This window comes from Lissotriton vulgaris, chromosome 7, assembly GCF_964263255.1.
Source record: "Lissotriton vulgaris chromosome 7, aLisVul1.2, whole genome shotgun sequence".
Classification (NCBI taxonomy): domain Eukaryota; kingdom Metazoa; phylum Chordata; class Amphibia; order Caudata; family Salamandridae; genus Lissotriton; species Lissotriton vulgaris.
Genome location: NC_141695.1, coordinates 690,508,711 through 690,532,251, shown reverse-complemented (window position 1 = coordinate 690,532,251; position 23,541 = coordinate 690,508,711). Strand labels below are relative to the sequence as shown.

At 43.2% G+C, this 23,541-nt stretch overlaps 1 protein-coding gene across 1 annotated transcript in view; it reads right to left on the bottom strand.

Annotated features, from left to right (window-relative positions):
- Positions 1-6,120: 6,120 nt before the first annotated feature.
- Positions 6,121-23,541, bottom strand: part of PECAM1 (platelet and endothelial cell adhesion molecule 1) — a 519,858-nt gene continuing 502,437 nt past the window's right edge. Inside the window, exon 16 of the mRNA XM_086930914.1 lies at positions 6,121-6,851. Coding sequence (XP_086787040.1) covers positions 6,819-6,851 — 33 coding nt within the window. The 3' untranslated portion in view covers positions 6,121-6,818. The remainder of the gene's footprint in view (positions 6,852-23,541) is intronic.

Genomic DNA, 23,541 nt, shown 5'->3' with positions numbered 1-23,541 from the left:
CAATCTCAAATTAAATATAAACAATCAGCAACTAGTCATGAAAAGAAGTCAAGACAAATTAACCTAACAGTGCATGATTAAACATCTATTCCAATTAAATCAAAAGCAAAAAATCACTGAATGAGAGTACATATTGCTCCAGAATAACAAACTTTCTAAGGAATAGAAGACGGGGTCTACGTTTCGGTCTGTTCGGCTGTAGTCCATCAGACCATCTTCAGGACGAGTCGAATTGTGGCCGAGAGAAAGGACTCTTATCAAAAAGTATCAGTACCATATACTTGAAATATGGTCACTACTGCTAATTTGTAGGAAGTGGCAGAGGCAGCCTAGAACCATAGAATAAATTGATGGTTACTGCTGCAGATTATGTACTTTAGTTAGGGAATTGAATTTCCTGTTCTACTTCTTGGAGCACAGTGTATGTGCATACAAATGAATGGCTGCAGAATGCTGTTCGTTCATGCAGTCGGCAGACAGTCAGTCAGCATGCTGACTGACTTTCTGCCGATACGTTACACTGCGACCAAGATTGTGCATGAACGTACAGCATTCTGAAGCCATTCATTTGTATGCACATACACTGTGCTCCGATAAGTAGTACAGGAAATTCAAATCCCTAACTACAGTACATCATCATCAGCAGTAACCATCAATTTATTCTATGGTACTAGGCTGCCTCTGCCAGGTCCTACAAATTAGCAGTAGTGACCATATTTCAAGTATATTGTACTGATACTTTTCGATAAGAGTCCTTTCTCTCAGCCACAATTCGACTCGTCCTGAAGATGGTCTGATGGACTACAGCCCAGCCGAACAGACCGAAACGTCGACTCATCTTCTATTCCTTAGAAATGTTGTTATTCTGGAGCAATATGTACTCTAATTCAGTGATTTTTTGCTTTTGATTTAATTGGAATAGATGTTTAGTCATGCGCTGTTAGGTTAATTTGTCTTGACTTCTTTTCATGACTAGTTGCTGATTGTTTTTATTCATTTGTACTCCAATCTTAAATCAAATATAAAATAAGATATATTTTCCAAACTACTAGGTTCTCCCGTGTTTTTCATACTCAGATATAATTTTTGTTTGATGTTGTCTAATGACACTTTGGTCTTTGTTCCGGTAGGACTAACCCCCTGATTCATCTGTAAATAACAAAAAGATTGTTGCAAATCAAATCCCTTTCAGGCTCCTTTTACCATTTACATTATCGCCCACGCCTACAAGGGTAAATTGGGTTTCCTAAACTATTGATTGTTTTACAAAATCAGCATTTAAAGAATGGAAAGTGATTCTAATTGTTTAGGAAAATCTTCACAATGTGTGTAGAAGCATATTAACAGTACAATCTTTAAAAAAGAATGATAGTGGACATAATAAAAAAATAGAGTATGCAATGAAGCAAGCACTGTTGGGACGATTCTAGGAGAGATAATATGAATGTGAAATAACATGAAAGTTAAAAATTAAAGAGTGACTAGTAAGTTCAATGAACAACAATAATATTGTTTAGCTTTCCCATAGTAGTTATGTGACCCAATAGAGAAGCTAAGCATATTTATTTTTAATGTTTGCCAACATATAATATGTTATAGTTTAGAGTTCAGCATAGTAAACTGCACATTATAACATTTGTTCGACTAAACTGTAGAGAATTGTACTTGGGACAAAATTATTTTTAACACTTATATTTAATGATAAATATGTACATCAATCAAGTTGAACGACTGAAGTAAGACAGAACACAAATGTACTATATATATGTATTATTAGAAGGCAGGCCACTGTACATTTCATAGAACTCTGAGCAGAACTGTGTGTAATTTGTTTGAACTCCCTATTCAAAGCAGTGCAACTGAATAGAGATCACACATTCAGTATAGTAAGCCTATCAGCAATGAGTAGCCAATCAACTCACACACAATTGTATGCTGAAGACAATGGCTAAAAAAAAAAATTTATAACAATTTATATTTTTGTAACTATTGTTTGAGAAGTTATAGAATTACAGCCTGGGTATCTTTCAGAGGACAGGAACCTATGGTTAATTCATTCAGGAAAGTTAGGGATATTTTTGCAGTGATTGAACACATATGAGTTTGACGTGATGTCATACGATTGAACACATATGAGTTTGACGTGATGTCATACAAGAAAACACCAAAATTGTATTTGTAGATGAAATATGTAAAACTTTTTAGATGAAATATGTAAAGCTAAATATCAGCAGCATACAAAATATAATCAAATTAAAAATTAGCTTGTACACAATGCTAACTATGTAAGAAATCAATCTGTATTTTGATGGGAGAGAAAATAAAACATTCTCCAAACATATGAAGGAACAGAAAGTCAGTGGCTGTAAAGTTATATAATTTGAAGCTCTGAAATAACCAATTTAACTGGTTTTACAAAATACTTTTGTACTAGGAAGAGCAACTGACATATAATACCATTGTTTCAAGAACATTCTAATCAAGCTAAGTTTAAATTAGAAATACAAATTATCAATATTTCTTTTAAAAATCTCACAGAGCTCGAATATGGTTCTTTAGAAGCAGGATACTCTGGATAAAAGTAATGGTATGTATGTGAGATAAACAGAAATGTGCTGTGTGCTATATTAATGAAACTGTGATTTGACCAAATTGAGTGGGTTTTCAGTTTGTGAACCAACATAGCCAAACTCTGATTAATTTCACATCCTTTGATTCAAAACAGCAATGCAATTATTTGTCATGTTCACACATGGTAAAATGTGTTGGTATTTCTATGTAGTAAAAATGTGCTATTATATATTACATCTTCAAAAACTCAACTTTCAAAGAGGTCCTTATTTGCTGAGCTTGAACTCCGAAAGCACATTTTTGATAATTGTTTTTGGCTCTTTACATTTTTCCTGTCTGCACTTTATTTGAAGTACTCATTTAGGAAAATGATATCATACTTCATTTGTCGTTTTCATTATTTACTGTAGTGTTTTTTGTCTTTCATTTTGCAAAACCCAAAACAAGCTTGCATTTTTTAGGTTGCACAAATCATCTGTATTAAATTGATTGAAAAATGCAATTTGTAATTTTTTTTGTCACATCAAAAAATACAGACTTAAAGCCAATTTTGCATGCACACCATTTCCCCCACTGCATCATTTGATATCTGAACTGAAAGATTACGGCTGTCTTGATAACTTAGCTGTCTCCCTAATGTTTCAAACATTTGTATTGCAGTGCACCTTTACGTTAAGTCACACCACACCAAATGATTAGCCTATGTTTAGGGTTGGCTTTTTCGACTGTCTGCAACACTTTATTCCTCTTGTATCAAGTACTTAAATCTAGATCAATCTAGCTCACTTTCTTGTTTAGGTCTCTCATAATACTGTGCATGACCTATCTTTTGCAAGGCATATTGTAAGCTTACAGTCTGACCACTGCTAACTATCAATTGTCTTTATTGTCACTCATATATGCGTATTTCTTATTCGTCAGCTTCTGTGGGATTTACTTCCTCTTTAAGTGTTTGTGTCTCCTCTGGAGAATTAATCCATTACTTGTGTCCTTCCACCGCTCCCTTATCAGGCATGACTCTTTTATTTTAGTTTAAGTACTCTACAAGTGTGTATGTGTTTCAAAGCTGCCCCTTGTGTAATTTGTGTTCCCCTTTCTCGTCGGTGTACCTCTCCCCTCGCCCTCCCATTCTCCGTTGATGTTCTTGCTTACTCACTCTCGTTTTACGTGTGTGCTTCCCCATGCCCCCTTTTGCTCTCAATTTGCTTTTCAATCCCCTCCTGCCCACCCTCCATTGTCCGTTATCTTCCGCATTCTCGAATGCCTACTCTTCTTTGTCCATGTGCTTCATTTATTGTCTGTTTGCTTCTCCAGTGTGCTTCCCTATCCTCTGCTCTCCATTGTCTGTGAGCTTAACCATTGTCATCTTTCACTTGTCCTTCTCTACCCCACCTGCATCCTTCTCGCCCATCCTCCTTCCCTCTATGTTGTCTCCTCCCCAACCGGCACCGCAACGCACTCCTCATTTGATTATTCTTTTTCTTTTAAGTGCATTAGCACAAGCTCATTAGTGCTATATCAAAAATTGCATTTCCACAACTTTTTATGGGTGTTGGAAAGCACCTACAAAAAGACTCTGCAGCTGTGTGAAAGCACTTTTTAACTTTTTCTACGTTATTTTCGGCCAAGCTGTACAGCATGGCTAAAAATCATTGCCAGATCCAATAGGTCTCATAGGTGAGAGCTATTGACTTTGCCAAAGCTAGTTATAAATCACGGGTACTCATAGTACAGCCGATGGGCCGCCATTGGCCTGGCAAGCCTTCTGTGGCGGCCCGCGGACCTTGCAGACCTCCTACCCGTGTTTTAAAAAAAGCATTTAAAGAGCGGAGAAGTGTGGCTCAATGATTAGAGCGGCAGACCCTGATGCAGAGGTCTAGCCCGGGACCAGGGTTCAATTCCCCGCCTCTGCGGGTCTTGGGCTAAAAAATTCCACGGACCTGATAATTCTCGTCTCGGTGCCTATTCAATCATGGGGTCCCACTCTGCAACACTGGGCAATAGCTTGCTTAATCTCCACAACGGCCCCCACAACTCTAAGGATGCCTGGCCTCCACCTTGGGGGTGCCCAGGAGTGGACGCCTCACAGGGAAAGCAGTATTCGTACAAGCGCCTTGAGACCCTTGCGGGTGAGTTGTGCGCTATACAAGTATCAATTTACATATACATTTACAGTGTCTGCAAACACTGCGCGTGACTCTGAGAGACTCTGCTGCTCTGTAGGGTCCCAGCATTCCAGTGATAGTCAGAGGGGATCTGCACGGGCGCTAAGAAGAGGTGAAATACAAAAGCCTCATTAACATACAACTGGTCTTTTAAAGACATGTGAAGTGCTCGGGTGCAGCTGTGTGTGTGCGTGCCCGGGAAGCTGTCTCATCCCGGGCCCACACAGGCAGTGTGAGATAACAGAGGGAGGTGGAGGGAGACAGAGGACGGGAGAGAAAGGGAGGGGGGAGAGGGAGAGGGAGTGGGAGGGAGACAGAGACAGAGGCAGGGAGGGAGGGAAAGGGAGACAGAGAGAGGGAGACAGGGAAACGGAGAAAGGGAGAAAGGGAGAGGGAGAAAGGGAGAGGGAGGAAGACAGAGGGAGGAATACAGAGGGTGAGGGAGGGAGACAGAGGGAGGGAGACAGACAGATGGAGACAGAGGAAGGGAGACGGGGAGGGAGGGAGGGATATGGAGACAGAAGGAGGGAGGGAGGCAGACAGAGGGAGGAGAGAGACAGACAGAGGGAGGAGGGAGAGAGGGAGACAGATGGAGGGAGACACACGGAGGGAGACAGAGAGAGGGAGGAGAAAGCCAGAGGGAGGGTGACAGAGGGAGGGTGACCAAGGGAGGGTGACCGAGGGATGGAGAAAGAGGGTGAGAGACGGAGGGAGAAAGAGGGTGGGAGACAGAGGGAGGGAGAAAGAGGGTAGGAGACAGAGGGAGGGAGACAGAGTGAGGGAGAAGGAATGAGAGAGAGGGAGACAGAGAGACAGAGAGAGAGCGAGAGAGAGAGAGAGAGAGAAAAAGAGGGAGAGAGAGAGGGAGCCAGAGGGAGAGCGAGGGAGACAGAGAGAGGGGGAGTGAGACAGTCAGAGTGAGTGAGATAGAGGGAGACACGGAAAGAGCGCGGGAGAGAGAGGGAGTAAGACAGTCTGAGTGAAACAGAGGGAGACAGGGCGAGATGGAGGGAGAGAGATAGAGAGAGGGAGGGAGACAGAGAGAGAGCGAGAGAGATAGAAAGAGAAAGAGAGAGAGAGATGTGTGTATGCCGGGTCTGGTGGCTCAGTGGACGAAGGCGTTCGCTGCAGAGACCTGTGTTCAACCTCATGGTCACGGTTTGTTTTGTTGCTCTAACCCCGCCCCCTCCCTCACTGGCCCCGCCCCCACCGGCGCAGCCCTCAGGCACAAACCACACTGTAAATTTGGCCCCCGAGAGAAAGTTTGTGAGTATCCATGTTATAAATGGTGCCTTATCATGCAATTTGTAATGTTTTTTTCCATCAAGTAAAAAAGTAAATACTGATTGAAGCTTAGGTTGATTTAAACAAGTGCTATAATATATGAAGTTTTATTTCAGTTTTATTGTCAGCAATGCACACACAGTGTATCTTGCATAATGTCAAGACCTGAAACAGAAGTCATTTTTGGAAACCAATAACATAATATTATATATACTTTGAATGCTTGCCTCAAGTTTGAATAGTTTCCCACCTGGCTAACCCCAGTTAGGCCAACACACACAGCAGAATAAAATGACAGGGCAACCAACAATGGTGATGTTTGTTCTTTAAACTCACGCGTGAATGGTTAGACCCTTAAAAACAACATTTCAAGAGATGTTAGCCTATTCAAGAATACATCATGTAAAGTGAGTAAAAAAATCAAGTTTTTTTAAATTAATTAAAAACATGCCATTATCATCTATTGACGGTCAGTTTCCAATCCTCAGCACTACAACATTACAGAACTAAGTATACCCCAAAAGCATTTTTGTGTAGGAGAGCAATTCTACAATCTTGCAGGATGTGTCAAACAGAAATTTCAATATTCATATCTATTTACATGATATTTCTTTCTTACAAAACAAATTTCTCATAATTTCATTTTCCCTTCCATCACCCTGAGGAAATTCTATCACAATAATAGAAATGTACTGCGGGTTTATAAATAAGTGCCACAGAGTTTTCATAATTTCCTTGTAATGTTGACCTCTTCTTTGTCGAAACCCTCCATCTGATGAAAGCTCCAACCTCTCTGATTTATGTTGCATCAGGCGAGCCCTCTATTCTCTCCTGTAATCAAGATACAAACTCAATTAGACGAGTACAGTGATCAGGTTTTTGAACATGTGAGAGCTAAAATAAAACAAATAGCGTAATGAGGTTAAGAACAACAAACTATTGCAATCATAGGGAGATCTCGTGGCTTCAAGATACTGAACATTTATAAATTTCTTGTGGGCTTTAATTCACAATCTACTGCATTCAATATATATATAGTTCATTTGGTTCAGTTGTAAGCCAAGGATCAGATTTCCATAGTCCTTTGGTTTTGCAAATGAAATCAAGATATGGGCAACCAACATGAGAATACCTAAAGTCCCAATATCTTCTCAGTTACTGTAGTCAAGCGCACATGTTTGAGAGATATTGGCTGTGGCTGTGTGGAAATGGTCAGTAAAGGCATTGTCATTTATTTGCAACATGCCAGAAGAAATCATTGATTGACAGTGGACGATGTCTTGTTCACATGTAGTTTGACAATCTATATTTTAGGCTTGAATGAATTTCCAAGTTTAGTGAAATCACTACTAATTAATTTACATAGTTTTATATTGTGTGAACCACACCAAGTAACCTGTTTTCAAAGCCATTTTTTAACACAAAAATGCGATGTATGCACCCAGTTAATGAAATTCCTAAAAATCTAATAGCTTTCAGTATCCAAGTTACTTCATCTGGATCCAAGCAGAGTCTGAAAGGTAACAGGTTATGTAAGTACTAAAGACAGACGGGGCCATTTACAAGCACAACATACACCTTTGAGTAATTTATCCATGTATGTTTACTCTTACACTTTTGGGTTTCTTTACCACATTTGGCTATTTACCATTTATGAGAGTAAAGTTACTCAAAATTCTTCACCCCCAGAAACAGGGGTGGAGCCAGATTTACAAGTGTAAGTTACTTCAGCTTAAAAGGAGCAGTAGTAAGTCTAGCACCACACATTGCCAAACATTTGTACGAAACATCCTCCCATAGAAAATAATCGTGGGAGATTCTTAAAATAAAACCCCATAGGAAACATTGTTGAATTAAATGATTTAAAATACTTAAAAATATAATTTCATAATCAAAATAATTATGAATACAACATATTTTTGTTTTATTTTAACACATGTTAATTAATGTGATATATTTTGTACATTTAGGTGCTTTTAACATTAAATTACCTTTAGTTATATTTGTTTAGAAATTTAAATCATTGAATTTAATATACCATAATTTCCCATAGGATAATATTTTAAGGCCCTACCTCCATTCTTTTCTATGAAGGATGTGGCAGTACCAGTGGTTGGCCAAGTGTGATGCTACACTTACTTCAGCTTTGAGCTGGAGTACATTTACTACAATTTTGTTTCCTTTTTTGGCTGTAGCAACTTCGTAAGTGCAGTTTCTGAACGTGAATGGGTGGGTGGGTGCATGTTCCTCCGTAAATACCTTCCAACACTCCTATAACTTCTCCATACTTCTGCCCTAACCCCTTTTCCAGCCCCTCCTTCGTGTTCTTATTTGTTATGAAGCTCCCTAATATCCATATTTACTGCAGTATCCGATTTTGGAACGTTGATGAAAAAGCAGAGTCGAAAGAGCTAGTCCTGACAAAACTGTAAATGAGTGAACAATATGTCCTTGTTCTGAGTAGTAGAAAATGCTTTCACTTTTCCTCTTTAATTCCAACAAGATGTGGTTAAATGTGCCACACTTTTGGCATGAATTCAGAATGTTAGCACTCTATTTGCTCATTATAACACTGTAGTAAAGCTGCTGATCTACAGGGAGTTAGCTGGCAGTCTGCTTCTGGTGTTGAAAGTGCATGTTTCAGTCTGCATGGCAGAATGCTTTAATGAAATAGAGGAAGAAAATATTTGAGAACTCACTTAAAATGTGTCCTATTTTTCTTTCTACAGAACTAACCATAATTTCTATGACAAACTGAACCCCCTCAATTGTTCTTTTCTAAATTAAATGTTTTAAATTGTGCCAGTTAGATTCAACCAACTTCAGTTGTGCCATACTTCTGTCATAAGTAACACTGTTAGCACTCTAGTTGTTCTTTAGAACACGGTGGGAGGTTGCAGTAAAACACAAGGAAATCAACAGTAGTAATACATGATTTTATTGCAAGACTGGGGGGTGATATTATGCAGTCTTTTCTTGCTGTTTATTCATAGCTAATAGCAGCCAATAAAAAAAAAAAAAAATTACCCAAAACATCTGAGTGAAAAAACTACAAAGATGACCTCACAATAGAACTGCCAACCGGACTTTGAGTTAGCCAAATAATTATCCTGACTGAGAACAGCAAATACTCTTTTCTTGCTGCTCGCAGTCAAGATAAGTATATTTTTTCTATTACTATGGTATTCTTTTTATCTTATAATATAATTTTTTTAATGATTTATTGTGCCTTTTGGCTGCCCCTTTACCATGTGTCTGGTGCTAGCTCGTGCTTGTGAAGTTTTTCCTTCATCGCTTGCGCCTTATTGGTGCGGCATCCGTTATTCCAGCGAATTCTGCGACCTGCGACCTCCTCACAGCCTGCTCTCTCCGATGCTGCTCAAGCTCCTCACAGCCTGCTGCCTCCGACTGTTCACGTCTCGTTCCTTCTTGTGCGGCCAGGCCCATCTCCCTCAGATGCTTCACCAACCTCCCCTTGTCACACAGCAACTCCACCTCACACGCCCCTTGGCTCAAACCACTCCCCCTAGCTTTCTTTCTGGGGTTTTAACCCTTTAATTGCTGTTTTTGCTGTCAGTTTGACTCTCACTTGTTTAATATATTTTTCTTTGGCCATTTTTTTTGTATTCATTATGTCTGAGGAAGAAGACTCCCAGTGATTTAACACCTTCAATGCTATGGGAATTCCCCTGCTGCGCTGGCTTAGTCTCATTTCCATTAGTTCATGCCGAGCTCAGCTCGTCATGAGTGTAGCAGCAGGCTACTGCATGACGAGCTGGGCTCGTCATGAGCGTGGAAGGAGTTAAAGATAATTTAAAATTCTTTATTAAGGATTCTGTCAAGCAAGCTGTTGCTGTTTCTATGTTAGATGTCTCAAAATTCTTAGAAGCATCCTGTCTAAAATGCCTTCTTACTCTGAAACACCTTCTAAAAAATGTAAGAAGCGTGCAGCCACCTCTAGTGTCTCTTAAAAAGGTGTTTACCTTATTACTGCTCCTCCCACCAGAGAGGTTATTTTTTCGGAGCTCCCTTTCTCTCCCTTACTTGTTACTCACCTCATAGACACTGATGACAATGATGTCATCAATAATAATAATTTAGATGGATGTTCAGATCCTGCATCTTATGGGCCTCGGGAGAAAAAACATAAAAAATCACATTCTGGTGGTGGTGTTGCTCACCCAGTGACTGACGAATTGCTTGATCTTCTTGGTGAACCTATGTTCGACTACTCCCTCATCCACAATCCCAACTCTACTGAGTGGTTTCCCTCAGAACCTGTGGCTGAAAATACTTTTCTTTTACCTTCACCACGCTCTTGACAAGTATTCTTGTAATAAATTAAAAGCTGAATGCCCATGTCCTTCCCTTCCTAAAATGTCACTTCCACTCCTGTTATTGACCCCAATATGCTAATGGTTTTCACCAAATTTGGCATAGGCCCTAAGAAGGGTGCTGACAGGGCCTGATCCAATTGCAAAGACTGTATTTTTAATTTGGTGCGTCCTCTCACCAGGATTTTGGATTTAGCAGAAAACAAAAATGGAGGGCACTCAGGTGGATCCTGATACTTTATCTAACTGGGCTCAAAGGGCTATATGCATTCTGGGTAATGTCAATACCCACATTTCTCTGGAAAGGAGGAAAAGCCTTCTTTTGATGATTGATCCCAAATTCAGCAGTCTGGCCACCAAAGAAGAAGGTCCTCTGGCTAATGGCCCTTTATTTGGAGACTCCTTCATTAAGGAACTAGGCAAATCTGTTTCTACTTTTGCCACTATCTACAAGGCCCAACGTTCACTAAAGAACTTTTCTCTCCTTGTGTTTTCGCCAGGGCAGGCAAAGGCAGGAGCTGCTCTGCTGGCCATTTCAGCACAAGAGGCCAATCCCTCTCTAGAGGCTCTTCGGACCATCAGTCTCAGGTCGATACCTACACTGGGTTAAACCCCTAGTTTTATCCCTGTCGCTCCAGAGGCTTCCGTTCCAGGTGATACAGGAATAGAGGAGACCAATATTCAGGTAAGTCTTTCGAATTCTGGCCTTCCTCCCATAGGAGGCAGATTAGAATCTTATCTAAATGCTTAATTGTCTCTAACTTCAGATCCCTGGGTGATCCAGAAGGTGCAAGGCTATCTTTTAGAGCTATATCAAAAACCAATCCAATCCCATTCTCCCCTTCCTCTTCTTTCTTCCCAATTACAATCACTCTTAATTCAGGACAAGAATCACTTCTCTGCTAACAAAGTTCGATCCATCAGGTTTTCTCAGCACCATCTTTTTGGTGCAGAAGAAAAACGAACAGTTTCGCATAGTCTAAAATTTGAAGATTTTCAACAATTCTGCTGTCTATCATCATTTCAAAATGGAGAAAATTCTTCATCTCAGAGATATCCTTCTGCAGGACGATTGGATGGTCAGGTTAGATCCATAGGATGCTTACCTCTATATTCCAATTCATCCTTCTCACAGGAAGATTCTTCAGGGAAACCTCATTCTTCCACTTCTAAACTCTCCCCTTCAGTCTTTCGTAAGTCCCTTGGTGTTTCACCAAGACCTTCACACCTGTAGAATCCTTCCTCAAAGTGAAAGGGATCAGGTTCATTGTCTATCTCGATTACGTTTTGATCATGGATCAGAACAAGGACATTTTGTTCACTCATTTACAGTTTTGTCAGGACTAGCTCTTTCGACTCAGCTTTTTCATCAACGTTCCATAATCGGAGTTAACTCCTACCCAGCTTTCTAACGGATACCGGTCGATCTGTTCTACAACAGCCACTCCAAAATGAGAATCTTATCAAAAAAGAGATTCATCACACTCTCTTTCCGTCTGGTGGGTCTCTTGTCTTCCTCAATTCAAGCAATCTTTCTGGGTCCTCTACACTATCATGCCCCTCAGAAATTAAAGATTGGTCAGCTTCACAAATGTCTCACCCATTCAGACCCTGATTCTTGAGATCCAGATTCCAAAAAAGAACTTCTTTGGTGGCTGACCCACTTAGACACTTGGAATGGGATAACTATTTTATCTGCCGCCCCAGAACTTGTCTTAGAATCCGATGTAAGTCAGACAAGATGGGTGCAAGATGCGGTTAGTTTTCGACTGGAGGTACATGTTCTCTTCTGGAGTCATTCGTGGACATAAACCACTTAGAGATGCTTGCAGTTTCCTTTGCCATCCAGTCCTTTACCAAAGGCAAAGCAAAACTTGCAATTCTATTACGCATAGACAATCTGACAGCGGTATAATACATAAATCATCTGGATGGAACAAGGTCCAATATTTCGGCGAATTTTGCCAAACATCTTTGGGAATATTGTCTTCAAAATCAAATATCAGTCAGAGCTGTCTATCTGCCAGGAAATCTGAATTTTGTGGCAGATTGGTATTACAGACATCTACACAACTCGAGCAATTGGCAACTTCATCCTTCAGTATTCAATGGTTTTACTTCAATCTTTGGCACTATGTCAAAAGATCTTTTTGTTTCTCGGCTCAACCCCCAGTTGGAGACCAGATCCACAAGCTCTTGCAAAAGACGCCTTTCTTCAATCTTGGCCCCTATCTCTTCTCTATATCTTCCCTCCCTTACTTATAATTGCTTGAGTTCTAGCTCAGGCTCGCAGACAACATTCTTCTCTGGTTCTAATAGCCCCTATCGGCAGACCCAACCCTGGTTTCCAACTCTGTTGGAACCGTCTTTGGATTTCCCAGTTTGGCTTCCTCATTTTCCACATCGTGCTACCAGCAGTGTGCTGAGAGTCGCGTTTACGAAGTAGTGGGAAAAGGGGAGTGTCCTTCTACCACCTCTCAGCAATCCCACTGTGTGGGGCTTACTGGAGGTAACAGGTGGGCTAGTTTACCTCTAAGAACCCTCAGCAGCGAAGGGAACTTTGTCCCCTAACCAGCTGAAAAAAACAAAGGTTATAGGGATGTTATAGTTAGGCTGACGTTTCACTTGTACAAAACCAGAGAAATTCAGCCGTTATAGTTAGGGAGCTAACTATGACTCATGACCCACAATGCACTGCTTATGACTTCATATATTACATCACTCATGACACAGTCAGTGACATCCCTGATGACATCTCAGATGACATCATCCAGTGACTGTGAGTGTTTTAAAAAGTTTATAAGCATTAAATATATTTACCAAGGTGTATTCGTGAATTAGTGGGTGTATGACTGAATGATTCAGTGGGTGCGTAACTAACTGTATAAGTGAGTGATTAGATGTCTCAGTGAATTTATGGGTAAGTGACTGGTTGTGTGAACATCTGTATATGTCTGTCAGTTGGTGTCTAAATGGCTGTATGGGTGTTTGAGTGGGTATGCAAGTTTTTGTATGGGTGAGTCATTGTCTGAGTGCCTCTATGGGTGTCTCAGTGTCTGTAAGGGGCGTGTGACTGCCTGTATTGATGAGTGACTGAATGAGTCAGTGGCGGTATGGGTTAGCGAGTGAGTGTGTGTATGGCTGTGTCAGTGAGTGAGTGCATGTGTCAGTGGTATATGGGTGAGTAACTGGGTATGTGAAAGGCAGTATAGGTGAGTGATGGATTATGTGACTGACTATATGGGTGAATGAGTGAATGTAAGAGTGGCTGTATGGGTGTGCGCTTGTGTCAGTGACTGTATAGGTCAGTGAGTATGTGTCAGTATCTTTATGTGTAAGCGAGTAAATCTGTGTGTAACTGTATGGCTGAGTAAGTGGCTATATGATTGACTGTATGAATGAGTGAGTAGGTGTGTGAGTAACTCTATGGGTGACAGACTCAGTGTGTGAGTGGCTGTATGGGTGTTCAAGTGGATATGTCAGTAGCTGTATTAGTGAGTGAGTGGGTGTATGAGTGGCTGTATGGGTGAGAGATTGGATGTATGTGTTGATCTATGAATTAGTAAGTGGCTATGTAAGAACTGGTATTGGTGTGTGAATGGGTTTGAGAATGGTAGTGTGGAAGTTGGAGTGGGTGTATGTAAGGTTATATGGGATGTGAGTGGGGCATCAGAGATTTTGTGGAAGATGTCATCAGTGATGTCATTTGAGATTACATCAGTGATGTCATCAGTGATGTCACTGACCATGTCATGAGTGATGTAATATGTGAGGTCCTAAGCATTGCATTGCGAGGGCATATGTTATAGTTAGCTCACTAACCATAACAGCTGAATTTCTCTGGCTTTGTATGAGTGAAACGTCAGCCTTGCTAGAACGTCCCTGTAACCTTTGTTTTTTTCAGTGAATTTCTAAGGTTTTTTAAAAGTCAGTTTCTTAACTATCATGTCCCTGTAGCCTTTGGGGTTTTCAGTGAATTTTTAAGTTTTTTTTGGTTTTGACTGCACAGCACTTGTGCTGTGCAGGCGAAATCTATTGTTTTTAATATAAACTGAAAAGGGGTTCACATACTACCACCTCTCTTTCCTTGCTTGCTTTTCATTTGTTCCTGTGCTTGCCAATGACTTTTCTTCAATTTCTATTGGCTGTAGTATATTTTCCTGAATTTACAAATGTTTGTTCTTTGTCTGCTTCTCCTATCATTTTCCTGTCGCCAAAATACTGTTAACATCCACTTTGGTGGAACTATTTTTGCATAAAGTTCTGCCTCTTTCTTCTTTTTTGCCTTGCAGCAGATTTATATAACGCCACTTATCACTGGGAGAGATTACGTGATTTGCCCAGAATCACAGTATGTTACAGCCGAGACTCGAACTGGGATCCCCAGCTCTCGACTCAGCAGCTCTGGCCGCTGTGCCACATCCTCTCCACTTTTGTGATGCTTGTAAGGGAGCTCTTTCATTCGTCCCTCTTGGTGATTGAGAAAAACAGCTTTTTATTCATTACATGGGCAAAACCAATGCATTACCAATGTTTGTTTATATTGCAATCAATATTGTTGTTCAGTCTCTTCTTAATCACTATATTTTCACTTAACCACATGGCTGCTGGGCGTTTTCCCCCCCCTGTGCTGGAAAATGCCATTTTAGTGGCACCATGACGAGCTCAGCTCGTCATCAGCACACGACACCCGTGGGTGATGCATCGAAAGGGTTAAAGAATCATATAAGCATTACAAAATCTTCACTGAATCTCACACTTTTGATCAAGGGAGGAGCTACAATCGCACCCCCAAGGCCCTTATTTTTGAAGTCTTGAATTTAACGACTTAACTGCTGGACTTTCTATAGCATATCTACTTGGAACACATGCGTACCGTTTTAAAGTTCAAAAAAGCACAGTCGTAAGCAATCCTGCGGTAAGCTTCTGCACAGAATATGTATTGTGCAGATTTTCGCTGTATTTGGCATTCATATGTAGTGGAGACCTAACCACAAGAGGGCGACATGTATATTATTTATTTATTTATGTATAGCGTGAACTTTGAAATAGGGCACCTTACTTGCAAGCCAGGACCAATAACTTGTTAAAGGCACGGGGATATTTTGTGATTTGCCCAGAATCACAATATGCTGAGCCAAGCTGGGACTTGAACCCTGTCCCCATTTCCAAAGATGACAGTTCTGGCTGTTAGGCCACTTCTCCTTCATCTGTGTGGTTACAAAGAGTAAGCAACAGTGTTTACATATCTCAAGGATGTTGGATTAATTGGGTAAAGAGTGGGACTAGGGAGAGAGTGGAGGTTTCACTACGCTTATATCTCTGTAAGGGGATGGATGACTGGTGGTCATAGAGCTGAGCTCGAGAGAACACACTGAACCTCAAGTCCAAATCAAGATCAGCAAAGAGGCTTCCCACTGCATTATTAGATGGCTGCATGGAGTCCATTCCAAACCAACCCTTACTTCCCTGGCAGTTTGAGCAAGTGGTGAGAAGTAAAGCATTTCAAATGTCGATATGGCTGTGGCGCAAGGTCAGCACAGGTCATCAAATGGGATTGGTTTCCCTTCGCTGAAATACATTCTGTAGCCTCAGAATTGTCTTGTGTGGGGCCAGAGGCATTAGCTACCACCTCCTCTTTCTTGGTTGGTTGTAGGGTAGGTGAACATTTGTTTTGGTTAATCTGTGGTCAAGCCCGATATTCCGCCCTGCTTGCTGTACGGCATCCGTAGGTAATGATATGATTGTGCTTTTAAACAGTTGATGGGATACAAAAGTGTGAGCCACTAAGCACACAAACAATCCAGGGAAAACAATATTATTCACTCCGCGCAACCCCTTGCTCTAAAGCTGTTCCGTGGTTAGTAGAGATATTTGTGTATATTTAGATTTTCTGTTGGGTACAATGAACAATAAGTTGTCCCCCCAGAGAGTTTGAGGAAGGATAGATATCACAGATATAAGCCATGGAAGATCTTGTAAGACCCAAGATATGGCTATCTGTGCCTTGAATGTCTGCAATAATGGAAAACCCTTAAGATTGGAATACAAAATGCATGTATTTATGTTAGGTATCTGTGAGAAGTGATTTGTTCACATCTTATAAAAGTGTTTTGTTTCGCACTGTGTGCTAAGTATTGGGCTCAAAGCGCGGAGAACAAGATCAGCATGACATAAACAATCTAGCACCTCCCAGTGAGTAATTGTGTGGTCAGATGCATGTGAGAAGCAACATTTTCAGATTTCAATTGTTACTAGTTCGTGCTAAAATTACACAGTAAAGTGTTTCAGGTGAGTCGTTGGTTTGGGGCTTTGAGTTTTACACAGTTTTGGGTCAGAAACCATTTTCATTATAATGTTGCAGCTAGTTTTATTTTAAATATTTTTGGGGTGGAATGCACATGCCTTTTCTCCATTAGGACAAATTATGCCACTTGGCTGATTCTAATAATGCTAGGGTTTAATAGAGGTTATGTGATGAAACCTTTGTGTATACATTTAATTAAGGAAAATATCTGCCATCATGCTCATGTTTCTGTGGTACTGGTTCTGAGCCCCTGGTCTATGGTTAAACCTAGCAAAAACCTGCAGTTTTTTCATTTCTTTTTTAATTTTTTAATTATTCAGTTATATCTTATTCAGGAAGGCACACATCCTAACCTGAACAATCTGTAGATTTTGGAAAAATCGGTCTTTATGAACGGGGATCCCTAGCTCTCGAGTCAGCAGCTCTGTCTGCTGCGCACATTCTCTCCACTCTTGTGATACTTGTACGGGAGCTCTTTCCTCCATCCTGTACAGTGAGTGATAGAAGGAGCTTATTATTCATTACATAGGTGAAAGCAATGCATTACCAGTGATGTTTAAGTACTACTTCCGTTTACAGAGTGATAGAGAAAGGGGGCGGGCCTCTGACTAGCTATCAGGAATCCTGATATATGTAGTGCTTACAGGAGGTACCAGGAGGGCTTCTGGGTGCCCAAGCTCCCTCAGGAGTAAAGTGGACTTACCAGTAGTGCGCCAGAAGCCGCTTTTGTAGAGAGATTGAGAAAGGGGCCATAGCCTTCGAAGACCTCTTAGGAATCCTGCTGTGTGGGACTTACTGGAGATAAGAGGAGGGGTACTTGGCACTCAAGCACGTCCTTGGGAGCCAATTATCCCTCATGTTACCTCCAGTAAGTCCCTCACAGCAGGATTGCTGAGACCTGGTAGGAGACCATGCCCCATTTCACCACCACTCTGCAAACACAACTCTTGGCATACTTCTAGTAGAGGGATAAAGTCCCCTTGGCTATTGAGAGTCCTTGAGAGCCAACTACCCCTCCTATTACCTCCTGCAAGTTTGCAGAGAGGTTTTTGGCGGCCACGCCACCTTTCTCTACCACTGTTCAAACGTGCCTTCTGGTACACTACCAGGTCCTTGAGGGCCAACTAGCTCTCCTGTTACCTCAAGTAAAAACCACACAGCTAGATTGCTTTGAGGTTGTCAGAGACCACACACCCTTTCTCCACCACTGTGAAAAGGCCCCTCCCGGCGCACTGCTGCTTAGAGGAAAAAGTGAACTTTTGTCCTGAGGCCCTCAGGAGGCAAGGGGACCTCGTCCCCCCACCAGCAGAGCGCCAAGAGATGCAATTGCAGAGTGGTGAAAAAAGGGGATTAGGCCTCCTACCACCTCTCAGCAATCCGACTGTGGGGCTTACTGGAGGTAAAAGGAGGTCTTGTTGGTCCCTAAGTACCCTCAGTGACCAAGGGGACATCATCCCCCAACCAGGAGCGCACAAGGAGGCGCGTTTGCAGAGTAGTGGAGAAAGGGGGTGGGCCTACAGCGAGATGCTTGCTTGCAGAGGCGTCACTAGGGGGGTGTGGACCCCACCGGGTGACACCATCACATGGGGTGACACTGTGACACCAAAATGAAAAACTATTACTGTCTATGATTCTCCTTGTCACTCTATGAAATTATTATTATGCATTGGGCAGGGCATGAAGATTCAAGGTTCTGCTAGATGTTTGAAGTTTTCAGGGTCTACTAAAGCTTTTAGTGAAATGTAGTCACAAAAAGTGTCTAAATGAAAACCTAGGGGGCGTTGCCAAGATGGCGAGTAGGTTAGACGTGTCTTGCATCGTCTCCCCGCTCCTGGTCGCCCAACTCAGCCCTAGGTTGACCCGAAAATGGCGGCCAGATCCGTCCACTCCAATGGGGCGGGTGAGAAGCAGCCGAGACCTCAAAGCCGCCAGAGAGGTAGTTGAGGGCTCCCCGGAGGCTGCGGAACATGGTGAAAGTCCTGGTGGAGCGCCCAACGCATGGCTCCAACTCCAAGACGGAGGGATAGCGGAGGGCTTTCATCTACTGATTATATATGGAGAAAAATGGTCACTTTAGCATATTTTTAGATTTTCTCTAGCAGGGCCCACATCAGACCTTCATTCTACTAAGGTCGAACAAAATGCTATATTGGGGGCTCAGATGGTAACACGTGATCCTGCATCACTGCTAGGAACCAGGAGCCGGTGAGGAACCCAACAGGCCGTACAGAGCCTGCGCAGCGAGTCACTGCGAAACCGCGGGGTCCGGGGAGGTGCAGGCTTGCCGACAGGGAGCATCGGCCAGCGTTATCGACTGGTGCTCCCTTGCAGGCCTAACGTCGGAGCAGTGGCTTCCCTGCAGCCCTACACTGGGGCAATAGAGCGGTGCACTTGGGAGCCCGGACCGCAGCAAGACCTAGTGAGGCGCACATAGGCCTGCAGCAAGGTACCAGGGCAAGCGACGGTGCAGAGGGCGAAGCAGCCACATGGGATAGGGGGGGCATCGGCCAGGTTCATCAACTGGCGACAGAGGGCAGCTGACAGCCAATACAGGGAGCTGGCCCAGACACAGTTGAGCATGCCGACCCATGGAGAGAGGGGACTGTGCAGATCAAGCATGGCGCCAAGGGGCCTGATGGACAATCAAGCCCCCGCTGAGCCGAGAGCCTACCCGGAGCGAAAACGGCCTGAAGTTACGCACCTCGGGAACCACCTGGGACTGGGGTGACTCAAATGACGGAGAAGCGGCCATCGGAAATACTCGGCGGCAGTGACGAGGGGACAACGACCGCCGGTGGGGGTGAGCAGAGAACCACTGAAGGCGACAGACCCCGGTGAGGAGAGTGGCGGGGCGCTCCACACAGAGATCGGCAGCGGAGGGAACAGAGCAGCTGCCTGGGAGGGAGCGGTAGGAAGAGGCCCAGAGAGTCGCACAGGACCTAGGCACACAGCAGATGAGGTGGAGCAGGGCGCAGAAGTGGCACGAAATACAGCAACGCTAGGCCATCGGCCAGAAAAGCGCTTGGCGCCCGGGACTCCATACCGAGCCACATCGCTCCCGTTGTAGAAGCTGCCACATGCAGACATCAGGCGCGGGCTGTACCGGCCCGGAAAAGGTGAAAGCCCCGGCGTGGTGTGGCTGAGCTGAGCAGAGGTCAGGTGCGCTGATCCGTGCCTCAGTGGCATCGGCCAGTAAGTCGACTGGCGCCGAAGATCTCATGCAGAGCGGATCCACAGGTCCATTGGGTAAGTCGTGAGGGGATGACACCATGACTTACCGCACTGGGTGACACCAACCCTAGTGACGCCACTGCTTGCTTTTCTTTCTTTTTTATTTTTTTGGGAAGGGGGCTGCGTGGCCCCTCTTCCTTGACCATTTGAAATGTTTTAATACAATAAAATGGGAGGGGGCCGCTCCGCCACACTCCTGATCTGATTTCGGCCCTCAGGAGGCAAGGGGACCTCATCCCCCATCAGCAGTGCCCTAAGAGGTGCGTTCGCAGAGTGGTGGAGAAAGGGGATTTGGCCTATGACCACCTCTCAGCAATCCCACTGTGGGGCTTACTGGAGGTAACAGGAGGTCTTGTTAGTCCCTAAGTACCTTCAGCAACCAAGGGGACATCATACCCTAACCAGGAGCGCACCAGGAGGTACGTTTGCAGAGTGGTGGAGAAAGGGTACGAGGCCTCCGGCGAGAAGCTTGCTTTTCTTTTTTTCTTTTTTTAGGAAGGGGGCTGTGTGGCCCCTCTTCCCTGGACCATTTTTAAATTTTTTTAATACAATAAAATGGGAGGAGGAGGCGCGCTGCCACCCTCCTGGTCTGATTTCAGCCTAGGGGACCCCATCCCCTCAAGGGCCCAGCATTTATCAATTTTCTTTAGTAATCAAAGGGAGGGGCCTGAGATGCCCCCCTCCCAGGCCATTTTTGGCCAAGGGACACAATCCCCCTGGGCTTGCCCCTTCGTTTTATTTTTATTTTTTTTTTTTAAGAGAGGAGGAACGCAGAGCCCTCCTCCCAAGGCCAATTTCGGCCTCTGGGACCCTATCTCCAGGGGCCAGGCCATTATACTTTTCTTATTTTAAAAGGGGGGGGGGGGGTGCGCAGCAATCCCACTCTAGGCCGATTTCAGCCCCGGGGACTCCATCCCCCAGGGCCAGGCCTTAATCATTAATATATTTTTTGATAACTTATTGTTTAATAATTTTTTTAACTCAATGTTCTTAACTATTTATGTATTTTATTTTAGCGCATGTATGTATTTTATCTGCACTTTTATGGTCTATGGCCGAAATAAAGTTATCAAATGAATGAATATATTTTTTTATGTGTCTCCCCTCCCTGGGCCAATTTCGGCCCCAGGGACCACATACCCAGGGCCTGGCCACCTCGTTGGGGACCATGGGGGGAGCCTAAAGGCACCTGCAGTCCCTGACAGAACCCATTGTCCTGCGGCAGCCGACATTGCTTTGGGATACATGGACATTGCATTGGGATGCAGCTCCCTGGATCCCAAAGCAATGTCTGTTTCTCTGCTCGCATCACAGCACGGAAACACACATGCTCCGCTTTAAGCTAGCAAGAGCATTTTCTGCTCTTGCTTCCTGAAAGCAGAGCAATTGTTTGCTATGCTCCACCAAATTATAACAAACTGCATTATCCAGGGGTTGGGCACCCTGGGACATTGCTGGAGCCGGCCCTGGGGGGGGGGGGGTGGTGGTCCCCAGGGCAATGTAGGGCTCCACGAAGGGGTAGGGTGGTCGCACTGCCCCCCTCCTTTGCAAAGTAAGCCCCCGGAAGGTGGGAGTCCCCAGAGCTGGGGTCCGCAACAGACCCCCTTCAGTTCTGTATTTGTGCCCCGGGGAGGAGGCGGTCTTCAGGGCTGCATGGGAGGACCATAGGGCCTCCCACGCATGTTTTTAAAAAACAAAGTCATTAATGTTTGTGCCCCGGAGCTGCATGGGGGGGCGTAGGGTCTCCCCCACATATTTAATTTTTTTTTAATTTATGGTTGTGCCTCGGGTAAGTGGTGGGCAACAGGGGAGGCCATAGGGCCTCCCCCGCATTTCATTAAAAAAAACTGTGTGCCCCGGGGAGGTGGCAGTCCCTGGGGCATCGCATAAGCCCAAGAGGAGGGGTCCATGACTCCCTCCCCATATGCCCCCAGGATTTGGCCGATCTGGGGGCCTAAAAAAACGGAAGTGCCGGAGACCGCACGTATTGTTTAAAAAAAATGTGCCCCATATTCAGCATGTGAGTCTGCAGCAAAATAAAAAAAATGCTTTTAAAATGCCTCAGAGTCCCTGCGGGACCCCCCTGCCATATCTGGGGGGGTCAGGGTATTCTAACCCTGCCCCCTTTTCTTTATTTTGTACTTTTTTTCTGGGATTCGGCTTCAAGGCTAGTCCCAAGATGGCTGCCTACACTTTCTGTGTATTGTTTGCAGCCATTTAGCAGGATCCACAAATCCAATGCAAGGACTTGTGTCCCCAAATATCTATATTTTTTCAAGTTAGATATCTCAAAAACTACGGAACGGATTTACACCAAATAACAAAAAGCACGGTTGAGCAGTTCGTGTTCAAAAACTGAAAAATCCCCATAAACTTAACATGGGGCAAATGCGTTTTGGGACACCCCCTTTTTATCGGCCTGCGCTTGACGGATTACCCCGAAGCTATGACCACAGCAGCTGAAACAAAAAGGGGATTTTTGGTGAAAATGTTGTGGAGATTTATCAAACGGCACGAAAGTTATTGACGAAACAAAAAACGCTTTTCCTATGGAAACTTTGGTCCTTACCGTTAACTACCTACTGGCGACCGGGTGTTTTGAAAAAAGATGCGCTGCACTGAAGATGTGATAAGAATATTTCATCCAATTCAGCTGTAGCAACTTCCACTTCTATTTATCCTGACAATTTTTCTAATGCATCTGGTACATTGCAAGTAAAAAATGTTACCATAAGCTGTATCACTGTGAAGTATTATGGTGATAAATTAATTTAGCTTCAATGTAGTGTGATTTCTGTGTTTTCGTTTGATCTATTTTGCTAATCGTATACAAATATAACTTTTAATTAGTGCCTGTGTGCTGTTATATTTGTTCATTGCTTTGATCGCATGTAAGTAATTTTTTTGTCACCAGTTAAAGAATGCTCTTTCACTAGTATGTATTATTTGTGAACATGACGGTATGGGAATCATACCACGATAGCTTCCATTAACCAATCCAACAATAACTTTCTTGATGACCTCAAACTTGTCAGAGATGCAAACCCAACATAATCAAATTAGGGTTCTGATCCTTCGTTCAAATTGCCATTATGAGATGAAGCCTTACACCGCTTATTCACACGAAAAGGCAAAACACACCACATCTGCTACTCCCTTCTAATCCCCTTTTGGCATGCTCCACTAATCTTGAAATAGAGAGGCCATACAGCCATCGCAGGTATTTCCCAGACACCAGACCATCTTATAGTGGCCAGCAACTGCTCTCCAAGCAGTAACTTCACACCTTTGAAAATTATCCCAGTTCAGTTCAGTTCATAAGGCTTTATTTCGGAACATAAAAACAATGTCCATAAAAGCACAGCAAATACAAGTAGGGTACATTCACCAATTAAAATAACATGATATAAAAATACATCACAATAAATAGTTAAAAAATCATACTTTTCCTGGCCCTAATCGCTTTCAAGAGAAAAGTAGCAGTAAAAAAGCAAATATCAACATGATTTAAGTTAAAAAGCAGTTTCAAGGCGTCGTGAACTGTCCTAACACCAAACTTAACAAAAAACAGGCTTCAAAAAGGCAATACGAAAATTTTCATATAGCTTACATATCAAAATAAAGTGCAGAGTGCTTTGTGCGGAGCTAT